General features: G+C 56.5%; 3 protein-coding genes and 2 long non-coding RNA genes across 7 annotated transcripts in view; 2 read left to right on the forward strand and 3 right to left on the reverse strand.

The window, feature by feature from the left end:
- Hoxa7 (homeobox A7) overlaps window positions 1-539 on the reverse strand; it is a 3,041-nt gene extending 2,502 nt beyond the window's left edge. The window contains exon 1 of one of the 2 annotated variants that reach the window (XM_005377448.1): window positions 19-539. In XM_005377448.1, the coding sequence (XP_005377505.1) occupies window positions 19-397 (379 nt within the window). In that variant the 5' untranslated portion in view covers window positions 398-539. The remainder of the gene's footprint in view (window positions 1-18) is intronic. The other variant, XM_005377449.2, reaches the window with a different exon arrangement.
- Window positions 540-6,130: 5,591 nt separating this feature from the next.
- Window positions 6,131-11,273, reverse strand: Hoxa9 (homeobox A9). The gene is made up of 2 exons (XM_005377462.2): window positions 8,543-11,273; window positions 6,131-7,502 (listed from the first exon to the last, which is right to left on the reverse strand). Exons 1-2 carry the CDS (start codon window positions 9,120-9,122, stop codon window positions 7,264-7,266), a joined length of 819 nt encoding a protein of 272 aa, XP_005377519.1. The 5' UTR covers window positions 9,123-11,273; the 3' UTR covers window positions 6,131-7,263.
- A 1,671-nt stretch (window positions 11,274-12,944) lies between these two features.
- On the forward strand, window positions 12,945-15,327 carry LOC102006752. Its single transcript, XR_259878.2, has 2 exons — window positions 12,945-13,444; window positions 14,941-15,327. It is a non-coding gene; the product is annotated as an uncharacterized LOC102006752 (long non-coding RNA).
- Hoxa10 (homeobox A10) overlaps window positions 14,255-17,640 on the reverse strand; it is a 9,670-nt gene continuing 6,284 nt past the window's right edge. The window contains exons 1-2 of one of the 2 annotated variants that reach the window (XM_013510675.1): window positions 16,992-17,634; window positions 14,255-15,808 (exon numbers count right to left, since the gene is read on the reverse strand). In XM_013510675.1, the coding sequence (XP_013366129.1) occupies window positions 15,534-15,808; window positions 16,992-17,577 (861 nt within the window). In that variant the 5' untranslated portion in view covers window positions 17,578-17,634 and the 3' untranslated portion in view covers window positions 14,255-15,533. Of the gene's footprint in view, window positions 15,809-16,991; window positions 17,635-17,640 lie in introns of those variants that run through there. The other variant, XM_005377461.2, reaches the window with a different exon arrangement.
- The window catches only part of LOC102005782, a 4,396-nt gene continuing 3,450 nt past the window's right edge, over window positions 16,695-17,640 (forward strand). The window contains exon 1 of the long non-coding RNA XR_259877.1: window positions 16,695-16,759. This is a non-coding gene — a long non-coding RNA (uncharacterized LOC102005782). The remainder of the gene's footprint in view (window positions 16,760-17,640) is intronic.

Genomic DNA, 17,640 nt, shown 5'->3' on the forward strand with positions numbered 1-17,640 from the left:
GCCCGGCGCGGCGCCTACCTGAAGACCGCATCCAGGGGTAGATGCGGAAACTGGCCTCGGCCGGGCCGTGCAGCGCGCCCTCGTCCGCCTTGTCGCAGGCGCCTTTGGCGAGGTCACTGCAGAGCCCGGGGATGTTTTGGTCGTAGGAGGCGCAGGGCAGGTTGCCGTAGGCGTCGGCGCCCAGGCCGTAGCCCGACGCGAAGGGGCTCTGATAGAGGGGGCTGTTGACATTGTACAAGCCCGGCACGGTGGAGGCGAAGGCGCCGGCGCCCGCCCCGTAGCCGCTTCTCTGCGAGTTGGGCGCAAAGGAGCAAGAAGTCGGCTCGGCATTTTGGAACAGAGAAGCCCCCGCCGTATATTTGCTAAAAAGCGCGTTCACATAATACGAAGAACTCATAATTTTGACCTGTGATTTGTTGTCCGGCAGCTTTCAGTGTCGGTTTTACGAGGTAGCGTGATATATGATAACATTACACCCCCAGATTTACACCAAACCCCATTTTCTTTTGGACGGAGCTCGCCGCAGCACGTGACCGCCCACATGACCGCCTCCGCCAATCTCGGCCGCGCTCACAGGTGGTCTCGCCCGGCGGGGCCGCGGCTGCCTAGAATGGAAGCAGAGGCGGCTCCGGCAGCGGCCGCGAACCGCGCGCGCCGGCGGCCGCGGGAAGGACCGGAGCCTCCGCGCGCCGGGAGGGAGCCGGCGGTGCCCAGCAGGTGCGGCCCAGAGCAGCCCCCCACGCCTGCTAGTGAGCCCCAGGTGAAGCGTGCGGATCCCCCTGGCCGTGCGCTGCCTGCTGACGCAGCCCGCGGCCGTCTCTGCCCCCCACGCACCCGCCCTCCCGAGGGCCTTGGTGGCAGTTCCGGACTGTGGACAGATCTGCTCTTTGCCCACGTCTCTGTCTCGGGTCCAGTGGGCCAAAGGCCAGACTCAGACTCTGAGCCAGACGGGGCAGGCGCGGCGTCGCTTCCAGCAGCAGGCAGCCGAACGCCACCACCGCAAGCTGGAACCGTGTGGTTCGAATAAAGTCAGTGTCTCCCAGCTTCCTTTTTGTAATCGGCAGCGCACTGTTTATTCACCCTAAAGGAAGCAGTGAAATATTTATCTATTAATGAACCTCATTTGTCAACAGATTTATTAACATGGGGTTCCCTATGCCTCCTACCGGACACCGCAGCCCGGGAGGCTCGGTGCCTTGGCTTCTGGGCACCTGGCTGGCCTCTGGTAGCTCAAAAAATGGCTTTGTCCTCCCCACGTCCTCTGGTTCCCTTTGGCTCACAGAGCCCCTCTGTCCCCCTACACCCTCAGCGTGGAGGAACCTCAGGCTCTGCACCTCTCTATCCACCCCAACATTGGTGAGGCTTCTAGCAACCTTCACCCCAGCCATCCCTGGATCTCCACCTTGTGAGTGTCGGTGTCTGCGAGCAATTGAAGCTTCAGAGCTGAATTGGAGTGGAAAGCGGGGACCTGGGTACCTGGTGACTACAGTCCCTTGCAGATCTGCGTTTCTTCTGGAGACACCAAAAACAAGGGAGCCCTCCCCAAAGGCCCCCCAGCTCTGGCAGCCACATCTCTGCAAGGATCAGCAAACAGCTGAGTGCACAGTAATCTCATTCCGTTCCACCCAAATCCCCCAGCACACAGCGCCTACCTTCCCAGGCCTCTGATCCCTGCCATAGCGTTCGACCGGCTGAAGTCCGCGCTACCCACCTTCTGTGGCGGATGATAGGGTAAACTCTTCCCCTAAACGCCTCGTAAACTGCCCGGGCTGCACTGGAAGCCTGGCCACCTTTTACTGCCCGGCTCGATTGCACACCATAAACCCAACCTCACAATGGAATTGCCCCGGAAATTCTCCTCTAAATTATAGACTTTGGCTCCTTGTGTACAAAGCACTCCTCTTCACTTTCAGAGGGTCCAGGCTACCCTGTTCACCACACCTTCTCAGGGGGTCCTGGGAGCACAAAAGAGGAAGGATGGTTCTAATGGGATTGCACAGGAGCCCCAGCTTATACCTAGTAAAGGGCTCAGCCTCTGGTTGGGAGGTGGGGGCAGGTGGGCACTGGGCTGTCTACCTCAGGGATACAAGGATGGGGAGGGTGACGGAGGGGGCAATATCCGGAATGTCCTTTATGGTGGATCAGGATGATACCAAATCTCAGACTGGGAATGGAGGGGGTAAACCCAGAGGGGGGAAAAAATCCAAATAACATCGCCTTCTGGCAGGCAAATAAAAACCTAAGAAAGTTAAAGAAGATGTAGGAAGCAAGAAGAAGGCTAGATCAAAGAGGCGGAATTAGATGGCTTTAGACCAATAAATTGTTCCTCTGGTGACACAGAGCAAGACGCAGAAAGAAAGACCGGGGCCCAGCCGCCGGTGGCTGTCTAGACTCAGGCGGCTGCAGTAGCCCACAGCGATGGCGTTTAAAGTAGAACCTGTCCTAAGCAAGGCGACCAGACAGCTGGAGTGCGGAGCAGTTTCAGGGGGCGCAGGCAGGTACGCACTTCACTGCCAAGGGATGGCTGGGCGCGCAGCAAGATCATCTCTTCCCTGGATTTGGTGAGGCAAGCATCCAAGCGGTCTTGCCAGGACACTCTGCCCCTGTACCCCAGCCAAGGAGGATGCAGACACTGCCCGCAAAGCCTCAGTGCTTCTGAGCCAAAGTCAGCCAACTGGGCCGGCTCCTGAGGGCCCCCAAATCTCCCTTTCGTTTCTGAGATTCTCTCTCCCTTCCTGCCCCTATGCTTAGATTATACAATGAAAAGGCCCAACAAATACCAGGCTTTCAATAAAGCCTATTTAATCGTGTGTTCCTGAGCTATTGGTTCTTTACTTATTTGACTAAAAAGACCAAAAGGTACAGGGTTATGTGAGATGATATTCAAAGAAATATTCGTTGATGCGACCTGGAGCAGGGATAGGTAGGCCAGCTTGTAATCAGCCTAGCTGTCTCAGGCGTTTTCCCCTGCTCTCCTGGAGCTAGCCTCTCACCCACTGCTACAGAGTGTTTCCTCTGATTGTTACCAAATAGTCTGCAATATTTTAATCCAGTTAAGACTGTAAACTCAGCTCTTTGGCAGCACAAGGCGCCTGCTGGGCCGCCGGCGATTTGCTTCTCCAAGTTTCCAACCGCCCCTCCCGCGGGCTGCGATCTGCTCTCCACCAAGTGAGCAGCGGTGAGTGGCTTAGCGTGGACCGACCCATCCCGACGCGTGTGAACCAGCTCGGGCCAGCGAGGGTCTGCCTGGACGGAGGGCGGGGGCTGCCGCCGCGGGAAGCTGCTCCCTGGCAAAGGAGAAGGAGCGCAGCCTCCCAGCCGCCAGCCGGCCAAGGGCAAGGGAGGCGCTGCCTGACGGGCAGTCCACGAGGCCTCGGAGGCTCCCGGCGCATTGTACCTACCTGCGGCTTCTGTGATCGGTGGAGAGAAGTGGCCACCACCAATCTGCGACTTTATTTGTAATTACTGAGCTTTTTATCTGCGCCCACTGACTGATCTCGCCTTTTTTTGTTATTACATAAACAGTTTTCTGGCTGTGGATACGAAACCATGGTGACTCCTCTCGGGAAAAGCAATAAAAACCCTTCGTACAATCAGATGCTGTGAAATAGTGTGAGTTATACACGGAAATATAATGAAGATGTGTCTGTAATGCCAACGTGAGAGAGAGAGAGAGAGCGAGAGAGAGAGAGAGAGAGCGAGCTAGCCCACATCCAGGAGAGATGTCAGCCAAAATCCAGTCCCCAGTTTTACAGCGCAGAGACGGAGACGCAGGTCGTAAACATTTTGCGGGCTTGGCGGAGACTATTACGACCCAAATAAATACACCGCGTGGCATGTTCACAGGGCTCTGCCGTGCTTGGGAAGGTTTTGTGTTTGTTTTTGTGTTTCCCTTCGAAGCCATTCTACACCCGTGGCAGATCCTCGCACCCGGGCTCCCGGCCACCATTGCAGAGGCTCCGAGCGAGGTCCCCACTTAGGGCCGGGCAGAGGTGGAGCAGCGCGGATGGGGTCCCTTCCGTCCCGCCTCCCCAACGGGGAACGCCTGAGCGGCCTTGGCGCCTCTAAACCAGGGAAATGCCACAGCCAGAGAAAGTATGGGCGACTTCCACGACGACGGGAGCGCCAATTCTGGAGAGTGAGGGTGATGTCATAATTGTTAGTTTAAACGTCACATTTGTTTTAGAATAACCAAACATTCCCTGGTCTTCCCCGAGCTTCCCCATGCCAGCCGGCTCCCTGGAAACCTACACTAGACCAGGTAGCTCCAGGCCCAGTTTTGACCCGTCTAATTTTATTGTCACATATTCAAACCGGTCGAATCCCGGGGTCCTGGCTCTCTCTCCGGTGCTGGTTCGCCGGGGTCTTGTCCCAGGCCCTGAACCGAAGTGCAAGTTTCGGGACCTCCGGGGCCGCCGCGGACCCTGGGACCACAGCGCGAGCCCTCCGTAGGGCCGTCGGGTCCCGGGTCTGCAGGCTGGGCCCGCGTGCCCTCAGCCCCGAGGCCTGCGCAGGGCTGCGAGGACCCAGGACCGCCCGCGCACTTGCAGCCACCAGCCCCGCAGCCCGGCGAAGGGCGGCAGCCCAGCAGCTCTGCGCCCTCGGGACGCGGCCCGGCAGGCGCGAGCGGTGCGAGTCAGGCCAGCCCCCGCCGCACGCTAGTATCCCAGGGAGGCTTCCAGTCTGGCATGAACGGCACGGAAAATATACGACTGCTGTTCACTCAAATGTGGGGCTCGCATTCCAGAAAGGCTCGCGTCAAGTCGACATCTTAGGAACTTCCCAGGGTCGCGGCGGCCGGAGATGGCGGCGCGAGAGCCTCTTTGGTGGAGCCACACTGCCATCTGCTGGTCGCCCGTCCGCACTGCAGCACCAACAGCCCCGGGACGCCTGAACTTCGCCAGCCGCAGCCCAGCGGTGCGCAAAGCCTCGCGTTCGCAAAGGCGGGGTGAGGGCCCCCTCCCCGGGGGGCGGCGTGGAGCCCGGAATCTACGCTGCGGAGGGGACAATGCCCATAAAAGAGAGCTGTTTCCGCAGCCGCTTTATCGTCAGCAGACAGAGCAAACAAATGAAAGGGCTTTGGTGGAATATCCTAATTGGGGCTGGACAGTTGTAAACTCATTAAGGGCCGAATTCCAGACAGTTCGCAGACCCGGCCTTTATGGCACACCCTTACTACCCATTCTTTGAAGTTCCTTCTGTCTGTAGCAACAGAGGGCGTCCCAACCTGGCGGCGCGGTGGGGGCGGGGTGAGGAGCCGTCCCACCCATCCACCCGCGTCCTGATTCCCCTCTCACGCGTTTGAACACAGTCAGCTTTGCAGGAGCCCGGGGGTGGGGTGGGGGGCAGGGCGAGAGAAGAAAGCGGGGAGTGAGGCCGAATTCCCCGGCCACATCTGGAAGGCGCTCTGGCCTCCGAAGTTGCGGCGGTTCCTCGCAGCCCTTTACACCCCATAAACAGTAACAGCCCTCATTTTCTTTTATGGCGCATCGGGGCTCCTCGGCTGCCTCAGCCCGGCCTCTGCCAGGACTTGTGGTCGGGAGGTGTTTGTGGTGCAGGATGCAGATTCACCCCGGCGAGGCTGGCAGGAGGTGGGGTGCGGGGGCATAGGCCTTCGGTCCCCTGCAAGCCCCCAACTATCTGAACCGGCTGCCGAGTCGGGCTGGTCGGGCACCCGCGTCTCATCTGAGCCTCTTTAAGGAGACAGGCCCTCAGCTCCAGGTTCTGTGCTCCCCCAACCCCACTTTTACAGAGAGGCCTTGGGCGTCTGTGGGTAGGGATTTGGGAAATGTCTTGGGAGCATCAAGATGAAAAAATAACCTTTCCACTACTACTAGGGATAATGGGGACCCAGCCCAGCTCCTCCGAGGCTTCTCCACCGACCGGCACACGGGCACAGGCTGGGAGCCTGTCCCCGCAGCCTGCTTTCCTAGGCTTCCTGCGCTGCTCCCGCCTCAGAGCTCCCCCGCGCTGGGATCGCTTAAGCCGGCCTGGACTGGCTGGGGCAAGTGCCGGCTTCCCGAAGTCTGCTGGGGGTGAAATTTCCCCCACCCCAACTTGGTCCTCCCCCGAGGCAGAGACTCTACCCAGGTTCCCCTGCCCTGAAGAAGGTGCAAAAAGGAGACTCGCAAAAATAGAAAAGAATCAATATATTTTATTTGGCAAAAAGTTAAATATCTCAACACAACAATTTGGTCAGTAGGCCTTGAGGTAACTATTGCAAAATATACAGTGTACGTTCAGCCGGATGGAAACCCGAGATTCAAGAATACAAATCTACAGTAGCCCAATGGCAGTTTCATGGTGTATCATTTATTGACAATAAAATTGACTCCATTACAATAAGCGTTCATTTCCCCCAATTAAAATTAAGCATAAACCATAGGTAGTAACCTTCTGCACATATGTATAGCTCCGAATTTCCTCACGGTTTCTCTGGTGCAAAAACAATATTCAAGCTTGTCTGATTATGAGCTTTTTTTCTTCAATATATAGATTATATACACAATGGGCAAGAAAGGACTATAGAGCACAAAGACTAAAATGCCTGCATTTCAAAAGTGGAGAAATCATGAACCTATGCATTCGGGAGAACTCTCCTCCCTTTTAAAAAATTTATTTCACTGAGAAATCCTTACAGCTAGTTTACAATCATAGGTTAACAGCCTAGTTATACAGAAGACATATCCCACTACAGAGCTATACTCTATGCAACTGTTTTTCCCTCATAAACAACCTGAGTTCAAATTGAATTCTAGCTTTCACAATCACAACGGGTGCGTCACCCAGCACAGAAGTTTGAGTCACAAAACATAATTACCACAATAAAACACAGTGTTCAAGTATCTCAGCAGATCGCCCTGCCGCACAAAGAGCAAATTAAATTAACTACACAGACTAAAAACTATACAGCCCGCCATCAACAGTTGTGCATTATAAAAAGGTAGTTTTTTTTTCTTTTAAATCGGGAACAGGTAGATTTTTTTTAAAAAATATATACAAGCTAGCACACACAGCCATCAGCGCTAATGCCCCCCCCATAATTATAGAAAATGGAAAGCTTACAATACCTCCTCCATCAAAGTGCCAGACCTAGAAGCCACAGCCTGAGCAGGGTTTGCCAGGGGGGAGATGAGGCCTGGGGTTTAGAGCTGCTTTGTGTGGGGTGGTGGAGGTGGGGTGTGGTGAGAGAAAGAAGGAGACAGGCAGTCCTTTCTCTTTCTCCCTAGCTTGCTCTCTTTTTATAAGTGAACCCAAAGGGCATCACTCGTCTTTTGCTCTGTCCTTGTTGATTTTCTTCATTTTCATCCTGCGGTTCTGGAACCAGATCTTGACCTGCCTCTCGGTGAGGTTGAGCAGCCGTGCCACCTCGTACCTGCGGTCCCTGGTGAGGTACATGTTGAACAGAAACTCTTTCTCCAGTTCCAGCGTCTGGTGTTTGGTATAGGGGCAGCGCTTCTTCCGTGTGGAGCGCGCGTGGAGCCAGTTGGCCGCTGGGTTATCTGCAGGGAGAGAGACACCGGGTTTAGAGGGAGGAGAAGCACCCTAGCGGGGTCCGAGGGAGCCTCCTGGGGCCTCTGACCAAAGTGCAGGTTGCCATTCAATTAGCTGGGGAAGGCTGCCCAGCCTCGGACACAATGGAACCCTGGCAGACAGACTCACAGACGGTCACTTACAATTGCACGCAGTAAAACCTCGGCCCTCCTCCCCTCCGCTGCCCTTTCTCCCCCTCTGTCTTTCTGTTCCATCCTGTCCTTCTTCCCACTCTTTGCGCATTGTGGGGAGAGTGAAATTTGTAAACAGATCTCCTTTGTCGCAGGCAGAGGGAAACCCCGCTGCCCTGTGTCCGTGCAGCAAGATTAATACTGCTTTTCACTCTGACTCCGTGTCTCCCCTTCCCCAGCTTTCCCTCTACCCTGGACACTCCTAATTTGACCTTCCGGGAAGGCCGTGGGAGCTAAGCGGCCGGCAGGGTGCCCTGACTCCTTTGATCAGGTCTCCAGCTTATTGGGATAATCTGGCAAGGGGACCCTCATGGCCGCTCGCCCGCAGCCTCGATTTGGGCAGGATTTACGCCACCGCCACCGGCTGAAGGCAAGAAGTCCAGGGAGTCGGCGTCTCCCCCAGCGTCCCGGGTCGGTTGCCCCGGCCGGCGACGTTGCAGCCGTGGCTCGCAAACAATCTAGCCGCACAAAAGACTCCGTTGTGCTGCTTTCGAAGAACGGCCCAAAGTATCTCGGTCCTGAGCCCGAGCAGCCAGCGAGAGGGGCGGCAGGTCTCGGCTCCGGCGGTAGCGCCCGCCCCGCCCCCTCTCGCTGCAGAGGCCTCCTCCCCTTCCCCCAGTGCTGCAGGCCTGCTCGTCACAGTTCTCCGGATTTGGGGCCCTATCTGAAGTGTCCCAAGCACCAACTACTGGCTCCCGGCCTCAGCTCGGGCGGCTCCCAGCGAAGACGAAGGCAGGCTCCGGAGGAAGCTGTTGGGCCGGCAGATCCCGGTGGCCGGCGTGGAGGCGGCGGCTGCTTTGGAGGGAGAAGACACTTACTGGGATCGATGGGGGGCTTGTCTCCGCCGCTCTCATTCTCAGCATTGTTTTCGGAAAAGGCGCCTTCGTTGGGTTGTTTTTCTCTATCAACTGGAGGAGAACCACAAGCATAGTCAGTCAGGGACAAAGTGTGAGTGTCAAGCGTGGGACAGTCACCCCTTCTGGCCGACAGCGGTTCAGGTTTAATGCCATAAGGCCGGCTGGAGGGCAAGCCCGCGAAGGAGAGCGCCCCGGGCGCGGGCTCCAGCCAGGAGCGCATGTACCTGCCGTCCGGCGCCGCCGCGGCCACGGGCGCCTGGGGGTGCACGTAGGGGTGGTGGTGGTGGTGGTGATACACGGCGGCGGGCACGGCGTTGGCGCCCGCCGCGTGCACCGGGTTCCAGGAGGCGCCGAACACCGCCGCCTTGGACTGGAAGCTGCACGGGCTGAAGTCGGGGTGCTCGGCCAGCGCCGCCGCCTGCCGCGGAGGCTGGCCCAGGGCCCCTGGAGCGTAGCGGCCGGCGCTCAGCTCGTCGGCGGCGTCCGCGCCCAGCAGGAACGAGTCCACATAGTAGTTGCCCAAGGTCCCGGTGGTGGCCATTGCCGTGCCCCGCGCCTGGCCGGCCCGGCCCGACCCGCGGAAATTATGAAACTGCAGATTTCATGTAACAACTTGGTGCCACCAAGGGGGGGGGAAGTACAGTCACCTAATAAGTTGCCGGCGCCCGCGCCCCCATTGGCCGCGCGCGTCACGTGCCCGCCCGGCAGAACAATAACGCGTAAATCACTCCGCACGCTATTAATGGCCCGGTGTTTTGCAGTCATAATTTTTATAGCAAAAGCCATATGTTTTTATGCAAAGGGATCGCGCCGTTCCACGATCGGGTTTGTTTTAATTGTGGCCAACGAAGATTAAAAGATCAAATTTGGCTTTGCCTCTGGACGCTCCCTGCCCCCACCCCCCACCAGACACACTTCTTAAGCGGACTATTTTATATCACAATTAATCACGCCATCAGGAAGGCGCGGGTCCCGCGTGTGAGTGCGGCCAGCAGAGCCCCTCACATAAAATTAGACAATAATTGAAGCCATAAAAAAGCAGCCAAATCGCATTCTCGCTCTACTGTATTTAAATCTATATTTATGATATTTCATAAGGAGTTATTGTTTCAGAAGCCACACAGAGGCTGGTGGGAAGTCGGGAACGACCAACAGATTCGTTTGCCTCTGCCGTGGCTCCCAGCTGTAAAAATTTACGAGGACTTGGAAAGGTTAAATTAGACTGTTGTGTTTGGTCGGCGAACTCCCTGTAAATAATCCCTGTGGTCCTCCGGAGATGCACCGTTTCCCCCCTCCTCCGGCCGCGAAAAGTCAAATTCAACGCAGTATCCGTCCCAAACAGGGTAGCCACCGTCCCTGCAGAGTGCGAGGGGAACTGGCCACCGAGGGGTCCCGCTAGTGTGGGCCCAGAGGCGGCGATGCTGGTGAGCCAGCGCCCAGACAGCCTTGAAGGTCGCCCTTTTTTCTCAAGCGAGGGCAGCTCCGGACCTAGAAGGGAGGGAGCAGCCAGCTACCCTCAACGGGAAGGGCTTGAGGACCTGGATATGCCGCACGCTCTCTCGGTCGGGGCTCACAATCTCGCCCGGACCGTTTTGCTCCTACTTAGCTGGAATTCACCATGCCTGGGCAGAGGCGGCTTAGCGACCTGGCTCTATGACGCATCCTTGAAGGCCCTAACGCTTTAGTCTGCAAGCCTCCTAGCGCTGTTGGAACCCAGGCTGGGAAAAAGAAAACGCCAGGCAGCATCAGTGAAAGGCGAATTCTGGTTGCTAAAAGGCATCTCTCCCCTAAGAGAGCATGCAGTTCCAGCGGCTGGGAAGCCCGCGCTGGAGCTGCCGGTCCAGGGCTCAGGGTGAGCCCTTCAGGGATCCCTGGATCACCAGATCACCGCTAGCTCGGGACGTGCCTTGGCTATTCAGGGAACTGAGCAACTCCACGACGGAGTTTTACAAGGCCCAAAGCGAAGAGGCTGCAGCTCAAGTCCAGGGCTAGAAATTAAAACGGGAGGGGCAGGGGGCATTGACTTTAATCCCATGCTTTGGCCTGGCCAAATTGGAAGGGTTATTTCCCACCCCTTAGAGTCTTTGGGAGTGAGACCAAATGAAAAGACTGCAGCCCCTTTTGTTAATTGGAAGGGGGAAAAACCCCACCCCAATTCCGAACAGAAAACCACGGGTCCTAGAAACGGGGTAATTAAATTCACGTGTGAATACTGTGCCTGCAAGAGTGTGTTTCTCATTAGTCCACTTTCCTGGCGGCAAGGCCAGCGGCCTCAGTCATTTCCATCTCTCTCTCCCTCCTTTTGCCTTCATTCTCACCAGTAGTTCAAAAAATTCCTCCTTCCAAACACCCTGACGGAGTCCTATTCCGGGCAGCGGCGGTGCCCCCCAAATGTTATTTTCTACGCTAAGAGAGACAGCCAAGCTACTGTATACCATCCTGAGTCCCTTCCTCCGCGGGTGCACCGCGCCGCGCCCGGGAGAGGGAAGTGGCCGACACAATGAACTCCGACGTGGCCTGTCCGGGCTGCCTCAGCCCCCTCCTCCCTAATATTTTTCTTTCCTGGTAAATTCCTCCGCGTCATCCCCACCCCCACGGCAGCCCAAGGCGTCTGGCAGTCCGCAGGGACTCTAAGATTTTCATTTAAAAATAAAACCTGAAAGAAAACTTTGCTCCTCATTGTAATTGTCTGTAAACGGCAGGCCGAGCATGCCTGGCTGCCTGATCCACTTTTTGTACCCAGAGAAGACATAGCTTATTTTTAACATTTTTTTAAACCAAAGGCTGTCCCAAGCCCCCAAATAAAATAGGAATAGTATTAAATAATTAACACATCGAGTGTTAAGCAGCTGTTATTGGTACCTGGGAGCAGGAAAATTTCACCAATCCAAATTCTGTCCCTCTGGAACCAAGAGATTGGGAGCCAGAATATTCAGACTGGTGCCTGTTTTTATTTTGAAAGTGAAAGGGATTGCACATGCATAAAGAAATAATAAATGGATGTAATTACAAACCACCCCTTCTCCACTGAGAGTTTGCCCAAAACTTTGATCTCTAAAATAAACTCAATACTTTGGTCCGGAAAATGGCAGAGAGGAATCAGGGAACCGGGTGTGCGGGGCTTTCAGATAACAGGTTGGCCGGCTGAGCAATGAAAACAATTCCCAGCCCCCAGCCTGAGCTGGGAAGGGAAGCACAGCTCTGCGGCCAAGGGTCTGAAGGCAAGTCTATGTGTGTGCTGGGGAAAGGGACAGACAGTTTGTTTCCAGTTTTCGGTATTTCAGAATGGTCAGGCTGGCTCCCACTAGTAGATTGCAACTTAGAACAAGAACTCAAGTTTGCATCTCAGTGACTCTGGAATTTAGTTTCCTTCGCCCTTTTGAAATACTGGCTCTTGGAAGGGTCCCTTTCTGCAGCAAACTGCTGTACAAGGTGGCCATATCCAACGCACTGGAACCTGACGCCACTGCCAAGCATGCAGTCAACTTTGCCTCAGCAAGGTTCCTTCATTGCGATCAAAACCCGGGTTAGGACTGGCAGGCCTGGCAGAGCGTGCAAGGAGCTTCCGGGCGGGTGGAGCGCCCTGAGTAGCCACGATCTCCATACAGCCCGGCTGGGCCTCAGCGCTTGTTTCCAGTGCGCAGAAGAAGGTCTCCCTGCCCTCGGAGTGGGCACACAAAGACGCCGCGGGTGCCCCCTAATCGGGTCTCCCAGGCAGCCCTAAGCGACTCGCGGAGGAAGAACGCAAGGCCGCCGCCACTCGGTCGTGATCATAACCGAGGCCTTGTCTGCGCAGAGGCACACAGGCCAAACCCCACGGTCCTGGACAGCCACCCAACGCAGACCCTTCCTCAGCAGACTCAGACTTCTACTTAAGCGCAAAGAGGAAAATGAGGCCGCCAGAATTCCCCTACGCCAGCCTCTTCCCCCTCTGATAGGATGATTTGGAAAGGGGAGAAGGCGATCTAGAAAGAGAATCGGGACAGAGACAGAAGATAAAAGAAATATGAAGGAAGCAAAGAAAGAAGGAAGGGGCAAAGAAAGAAAGAAGGGATAAAAGAGCAAGGAGGGAGGGAAGGAAAGAGACCGAGGAGACCCGTGGGAGCAGAGGGCGCGCTTGCAGAGAGGATGACACGGCCAGGATCCCTGTCCCTGTCCGCCCTGGCCCTCTTATCTCGGCCTGCGTCTCCACAGGCAAAGGAATCTTTCCTGAACTCACACCCCAAATTGGAGTGTGTGTTAGTTCCAGCCTTGCAGGAGAATGGCGGGGATGCGCGCCAGGCGCAGGGATACAGTAGGGAAGCTCCTGAAGGCAGCTAGCGCCCCTGACCTTGAATGGCCTGAGGCCCAGAATTCTTACCACGCCCCCGGCGTCCGCGGAGGAGCAGTTAACCTGACGGTACCTGCCCCGGGCCCGGTGCGGGGGAGGGGAGGCCGGCGGGCTGGCACGGTGCTGAGGAAGACACGAGGTTCCTGCGTAGGGAGAGCCGAGGTTGCCACCGCAGGCCTGGCATGACCGGGGCCTTGATGCCCCGCCCGGCCCGGCCCGGCCCCGCGCGCGCAGGTACCTGGAGACGATTTCAACTGAAGTAATGAAGGCAGTGTCGTGCTGTCGAGAGAAAGGTGGATCCCAACAACAGGAAACTACCTAAATCACCGACCAGTTCTGGTGCTGCCCGCGCGGGGCTGCCTCGCCCGCCGCCGCCGCCGCCGCCACTGCTGCCGCCGCGGTCGCCGCCAACGAGAGAACCCTGCGATCGTGCCCGGCCCGGCCCCCTGGCAACCTGTGCCCGCCGCTGCCCCCGAGTGCCCCAGGCCTCCGCAAACCCGTCGGGAAGGGAGAAGCCACGGGTCCCCAGGAAGGTAAGCCTAGGAGAGCGGGAGAGTGCAGGAGACAGGAAGGGAAGGCAAGAGAGAAAAAAGGCAGGGAGAAGCCGCGCCCGGGTTCCCTGGACCCCGCAGCGATCAACCGAAGCCGCGGAGAGCAGCGGCAGCCTAGGGCTGCTGGAAAGCGCCGGGGACGTCGCCGAGCCCGGTTCTCAGTCTGGCCGCGGCCTCCCGCGCTCGCTCCCCCTCCCTCCCTCCCAGACGCCCGCCCGCGGAGGCGCGCGCTCCCGCGCCCCCTCCCCCGAGCGGCGCGCCCCCCACCTCCGCCGAGCAGGAAACGCGTGGCCCGGCCGAGGGCCGGCAGGTGGGGGAGGCCGTGCTGGGGGAGGGGGCGGCCCGGGCGGATCCGGGCACCCCGGCCTGGTCCACCTAACCGCTGCGGAAGGCACTAGTGATGCGCTGTGGGCCCGGCCTGCTCCCGGGATTTAGGCTGAGGGTCATCTGGGACCTGGGCACCCGCAAAATAACTGGCCTCTGAGAGCCTCTCTGGGGCTCCAAAAAGAAATCCTGTTTAGCTTCCTCTATCTGTGCAGCTCCCCTCTCAACTGAAACCACTAGTCCAAGACAGCCACAATCCAGATATACTAGCAAGTCATAAAACTGAACAAAAGCCGACAAACCTTAGGGCACCAGGGCTATAGGGCCCAGACAAATTACGACCGTCTAGGTAATATTTAAATAGATGCCTAAAGTAATTGCAGGGGGCTCAGGCTAGTACTCCTGTTGTAAAAGTGGTGGACGGGATAAAGTAGAAGGTGAAGATAAGAAGTCAAAAAAGAGGTAAAATTAAAAAGCTTCATTCCACAGCTTTTATTCTATAAGAACATAAACATCGTCTTTTTTTTCCACGCACAGCAGCAATACAATATTAATTTATTCTGATTTAAGATTAGAAGTAAATAGAGCTAGCACTAACATTTATAATAACGATAGAATGCATTTGCTTAAAACAAGATTGGCAATTTTTCATAATAATAGACATTTATACAGATTTGTATTTATAGTTTTTTCTTTTTCTGCACCTACAGGTTTGACCCTTTTATGCATGTTACTTCACAGTATAAAGGAAATCCAAACAATGTCTCCCTTCTCTAGTTTATTACGTTTGCCCCAGCCATCCTAGGCTTCCGTGAATTTCAGAAAGCCCCCTCCAAAGTGAATTAAAAAAAACTCCACAAGATAGGGAGAATTGTGATGTGCTTTTCGAGTGTTACCAGTGGTAACGATTTTCATGACAAAAATTCCACTAATTCCACATGTATAAACAAAACTTCATTATTTATCAACAGTCAGAAGGATATGGAAATTCAGAGGTAAATGAAACATTTCAGTCAGGCAATGCAAGACCTTAGACAAACTGAAAAAGAAGTTTCCTTCTCTTGGTCATTCCTTTTTTTTTTTTTCTGATAAAGCTGGGATATCTTACAGAGGAAGGAAAAATTAATCTTTCTCACTCTCAATTTTTCAATCAGCCAAAGTCAAGCCCTAGTGCCAACCTGCATATCCATGCCTGCATGCCCTTCTCTCGGCCAAGGAAGAAAGGAAGAAAGAAAAAAAGAAGCCCAGGGGCCTGTATCCCCTGATTAAACACAGCCCAACACTCCAGGCAGGCATGCCCGGTGGCGGCTCCTTGCACCATTGACCTCAGGCCAGACACCTCTGCGCCGACAATGGGATCTCGGCCTTCCCGCTAGGTTTGCCCAGGGCTGGGCAGGAAACCAGCTCTGTAGAGGAGGACAGGGGCCATTTCAAGCAGTGGGACCCCGAGACAGCAAACCTAATCCATTCAGGACTTGACACTTAGGACAATATCTACCTCTATAGAATTTTAGCGCGATATGGCTTTTTCCCCCAGAAAACAAGTAAACCAGCATCAAGCAAACAGACAAAGAAACAAAAAGTCAGAACAAACCAGCCCTGCACAGATGTAACTGCCCGGGAGATGGCGAGTGTGGGAGGGAGGAATAGGGCTCCGGCACAGGTGCGAGTTCGGGACAGAGGCTGAAGACAGAGGGAGGGGACCGGCGCTCTGGAGGTGGAAAAAACAGCGTCGCCTGGAGCTTCATCAGGAAAAATTAAAGTTGGCTGTGAGCTCTCGGATCCGGTTTTCTCGGTTCATTTTCTTCAGTTTCATCCTGCGGTTCTGAAACCAGATTTTCACTTGTCTGTCCGTGAGGTGGACGCTGCGACTGATCTCTAGGCGCCGCTCTCGAGTAAGGTACATGTTGAACAGAAACTCCTTCTCCAGCTCCAGCGTCTGGTGCTTCGTGTAGGGGCAGCGTTTCTTCCGGCCGCTCTTCGCCGTGAGCCAGTTGGCTGCGTTTTCGCCTTTGGAATTGCCTGGCGTTTAAGAGAATACGGAGGGGAAGGTTAAGTCTAGGCCATGCGGGCTGCGCGCGTGGTGAATTGGGTTTGTCTTTCCCTTAAGAGGCTTGGCCCAGGTCACACACAGAGAGGGCTGTGTCCTCGTTTGGTGTGCGGAGAACAAGCCATTCTTCCAAAACTCGAGGCAAAATTGCAAAATCCAGCGAGCCTCCAGTCTACACCTACCCTCCTAATTTATATTTTTCTCCATTTTCCCTCCCTTAAACACCTGTTTTAGCACAAAGCTGCAGGGATGCTTGTAGAATGAAAGGCCTAGCAGGGCAGGCTGTACATCTTGAACTTAACGCCTTTCTTTACATCTTGCCCTATGGCAGGCAATCACTTCCTGCAGTCCCTCGGCTGGGGGATGAGGGGTGCTTACTTGAATGGGAGGCCAGAAACAGCTGTCTCACCCAAGCCCCCTCAATACCCCAGACATGATGAGGAAGAGAAGGGCTCTCGGGCAACACAGGAAGAAAAACTGATTCTGGGTTCAGGGGACCTCCCGCGCATCTCTCCAGGAGCCGGGGGTGTGCAGCTGGGCGATTCCGAGTTCCAGGGAAAACGGAATGGCCCCTCTCTGGCTTTCAGCTCAGGGCCCCAGGCGTCCGGGCAGGATTTGCTTTTTCTTCTCCTCGAAACAAGGGTTCCCGCCCCTCCAGCAACTTTGAAAAAGGCATGGGGGATCGTAAACTCGAACTTCGCCGGTTAATGGGCTTATTTATTGGCGCTGGCGGCTGCTTATTTTGGATGCCTTACAAACATCCGCGCTATCTGCGGGCGAGCCACTTTCCCTCCCTCCCCCTCCCCCCGCGTGGGCCGCGCCGTGCAGGCTGGGCCCGGACCACAGCTTGGGGTGCTCCATGCCACAAGGAAGAGCGTGCACAAGAGGGGGGCTGCTCGCTGGTGTCGTCTCCTCGAGTCAGGGTGAGCTGGGGCCAGCGCTGAGGACGTCTTGGTGTGGGGCGCTAAGCCGGACATGAATTTTTACTGCGTCCCCACGCCCAAATATTAAAAAGCAAGTTCACAAGGTCAGCCTGCCTGCAGCTTGGGCCAAGGCCGGCCGGCTGCTGCGCGGGCTCCTGGTTCTTGACTCCTTCCTTTGCTTGAGTCTGCCTGTGTGCCCGCCTGACTGAGCCCTCTGGCGCATCCTGCTTACCCAGGGAGTCCTTCTCCGGCGAGGCTTTGCTGCTCTCGGAAGGGGCCGGGGAGAGCTCCTCCGCCGCCGAGGATGACGCGTGCGCCTCCTCATCGCCCTGCGAGCCGCCGCCGCAAACCAGCGTGGGGGGCGGCGGAGAATCGAGGGCTCGCTCCTTCCGAGCCGCATCGGCCGAGCCGGAGGCGAGAGCAGGCGGCTGGTCGAAGCCGCGCCCGGGGGGCTGCGCCGGGAATGGGCTGGCGCCGAGCTGTTGCGCGCCGCCACCGCCGCCGCCACTGCCGTAGCCCTTGGCCGTGCCGTAGGCCTGCGAGAGGCGGAAGTAGCCGGGCACTGGCACCCCGCTGGAGGCGCCCAGGGCGCAGCCGTCGGGCGGCGGGCCCCGCGGGAAGGGGCCCAGGTCTGCGGCCGCGGCCGAGCCTTTGGGGCATTTGTCCGCCGAGTCGTAGAGGCAGTAGGAGCTCTCTTCTTTGATGTTCTGCGCGAAAGAGCATGAGGTGGCCTGTGGCGGGGGCTGGGGTGGTTGCGGCGGGGGTGGCGGCTGTTGCTGGGGCTGCTGGGGCTGCGGCGGCCCCTCGGGCGGCTCCATCCGGCAGGACCGGGGCGCGTCCAGCCACAGGTCTAAGGGCGCGGGCGCGTAGCCGTGCGCCCC

The sequence above is a fragment of the Chinchilla lanigera genome, unplaced genomic scaffold (genome assembly GCF_000276665.1).
Source record: "Chinchilla lanigera isolate Chin_1 unplaced genomic scaffold, ChiLan1.0 scaffold00009, whole genome shotgun sequence".
NCBI lineage: Eukaryota > Metazoa > Chordata > Mammalia > Rodentia > Chinchillidae > Chinchilla > Chinchilla lanigera.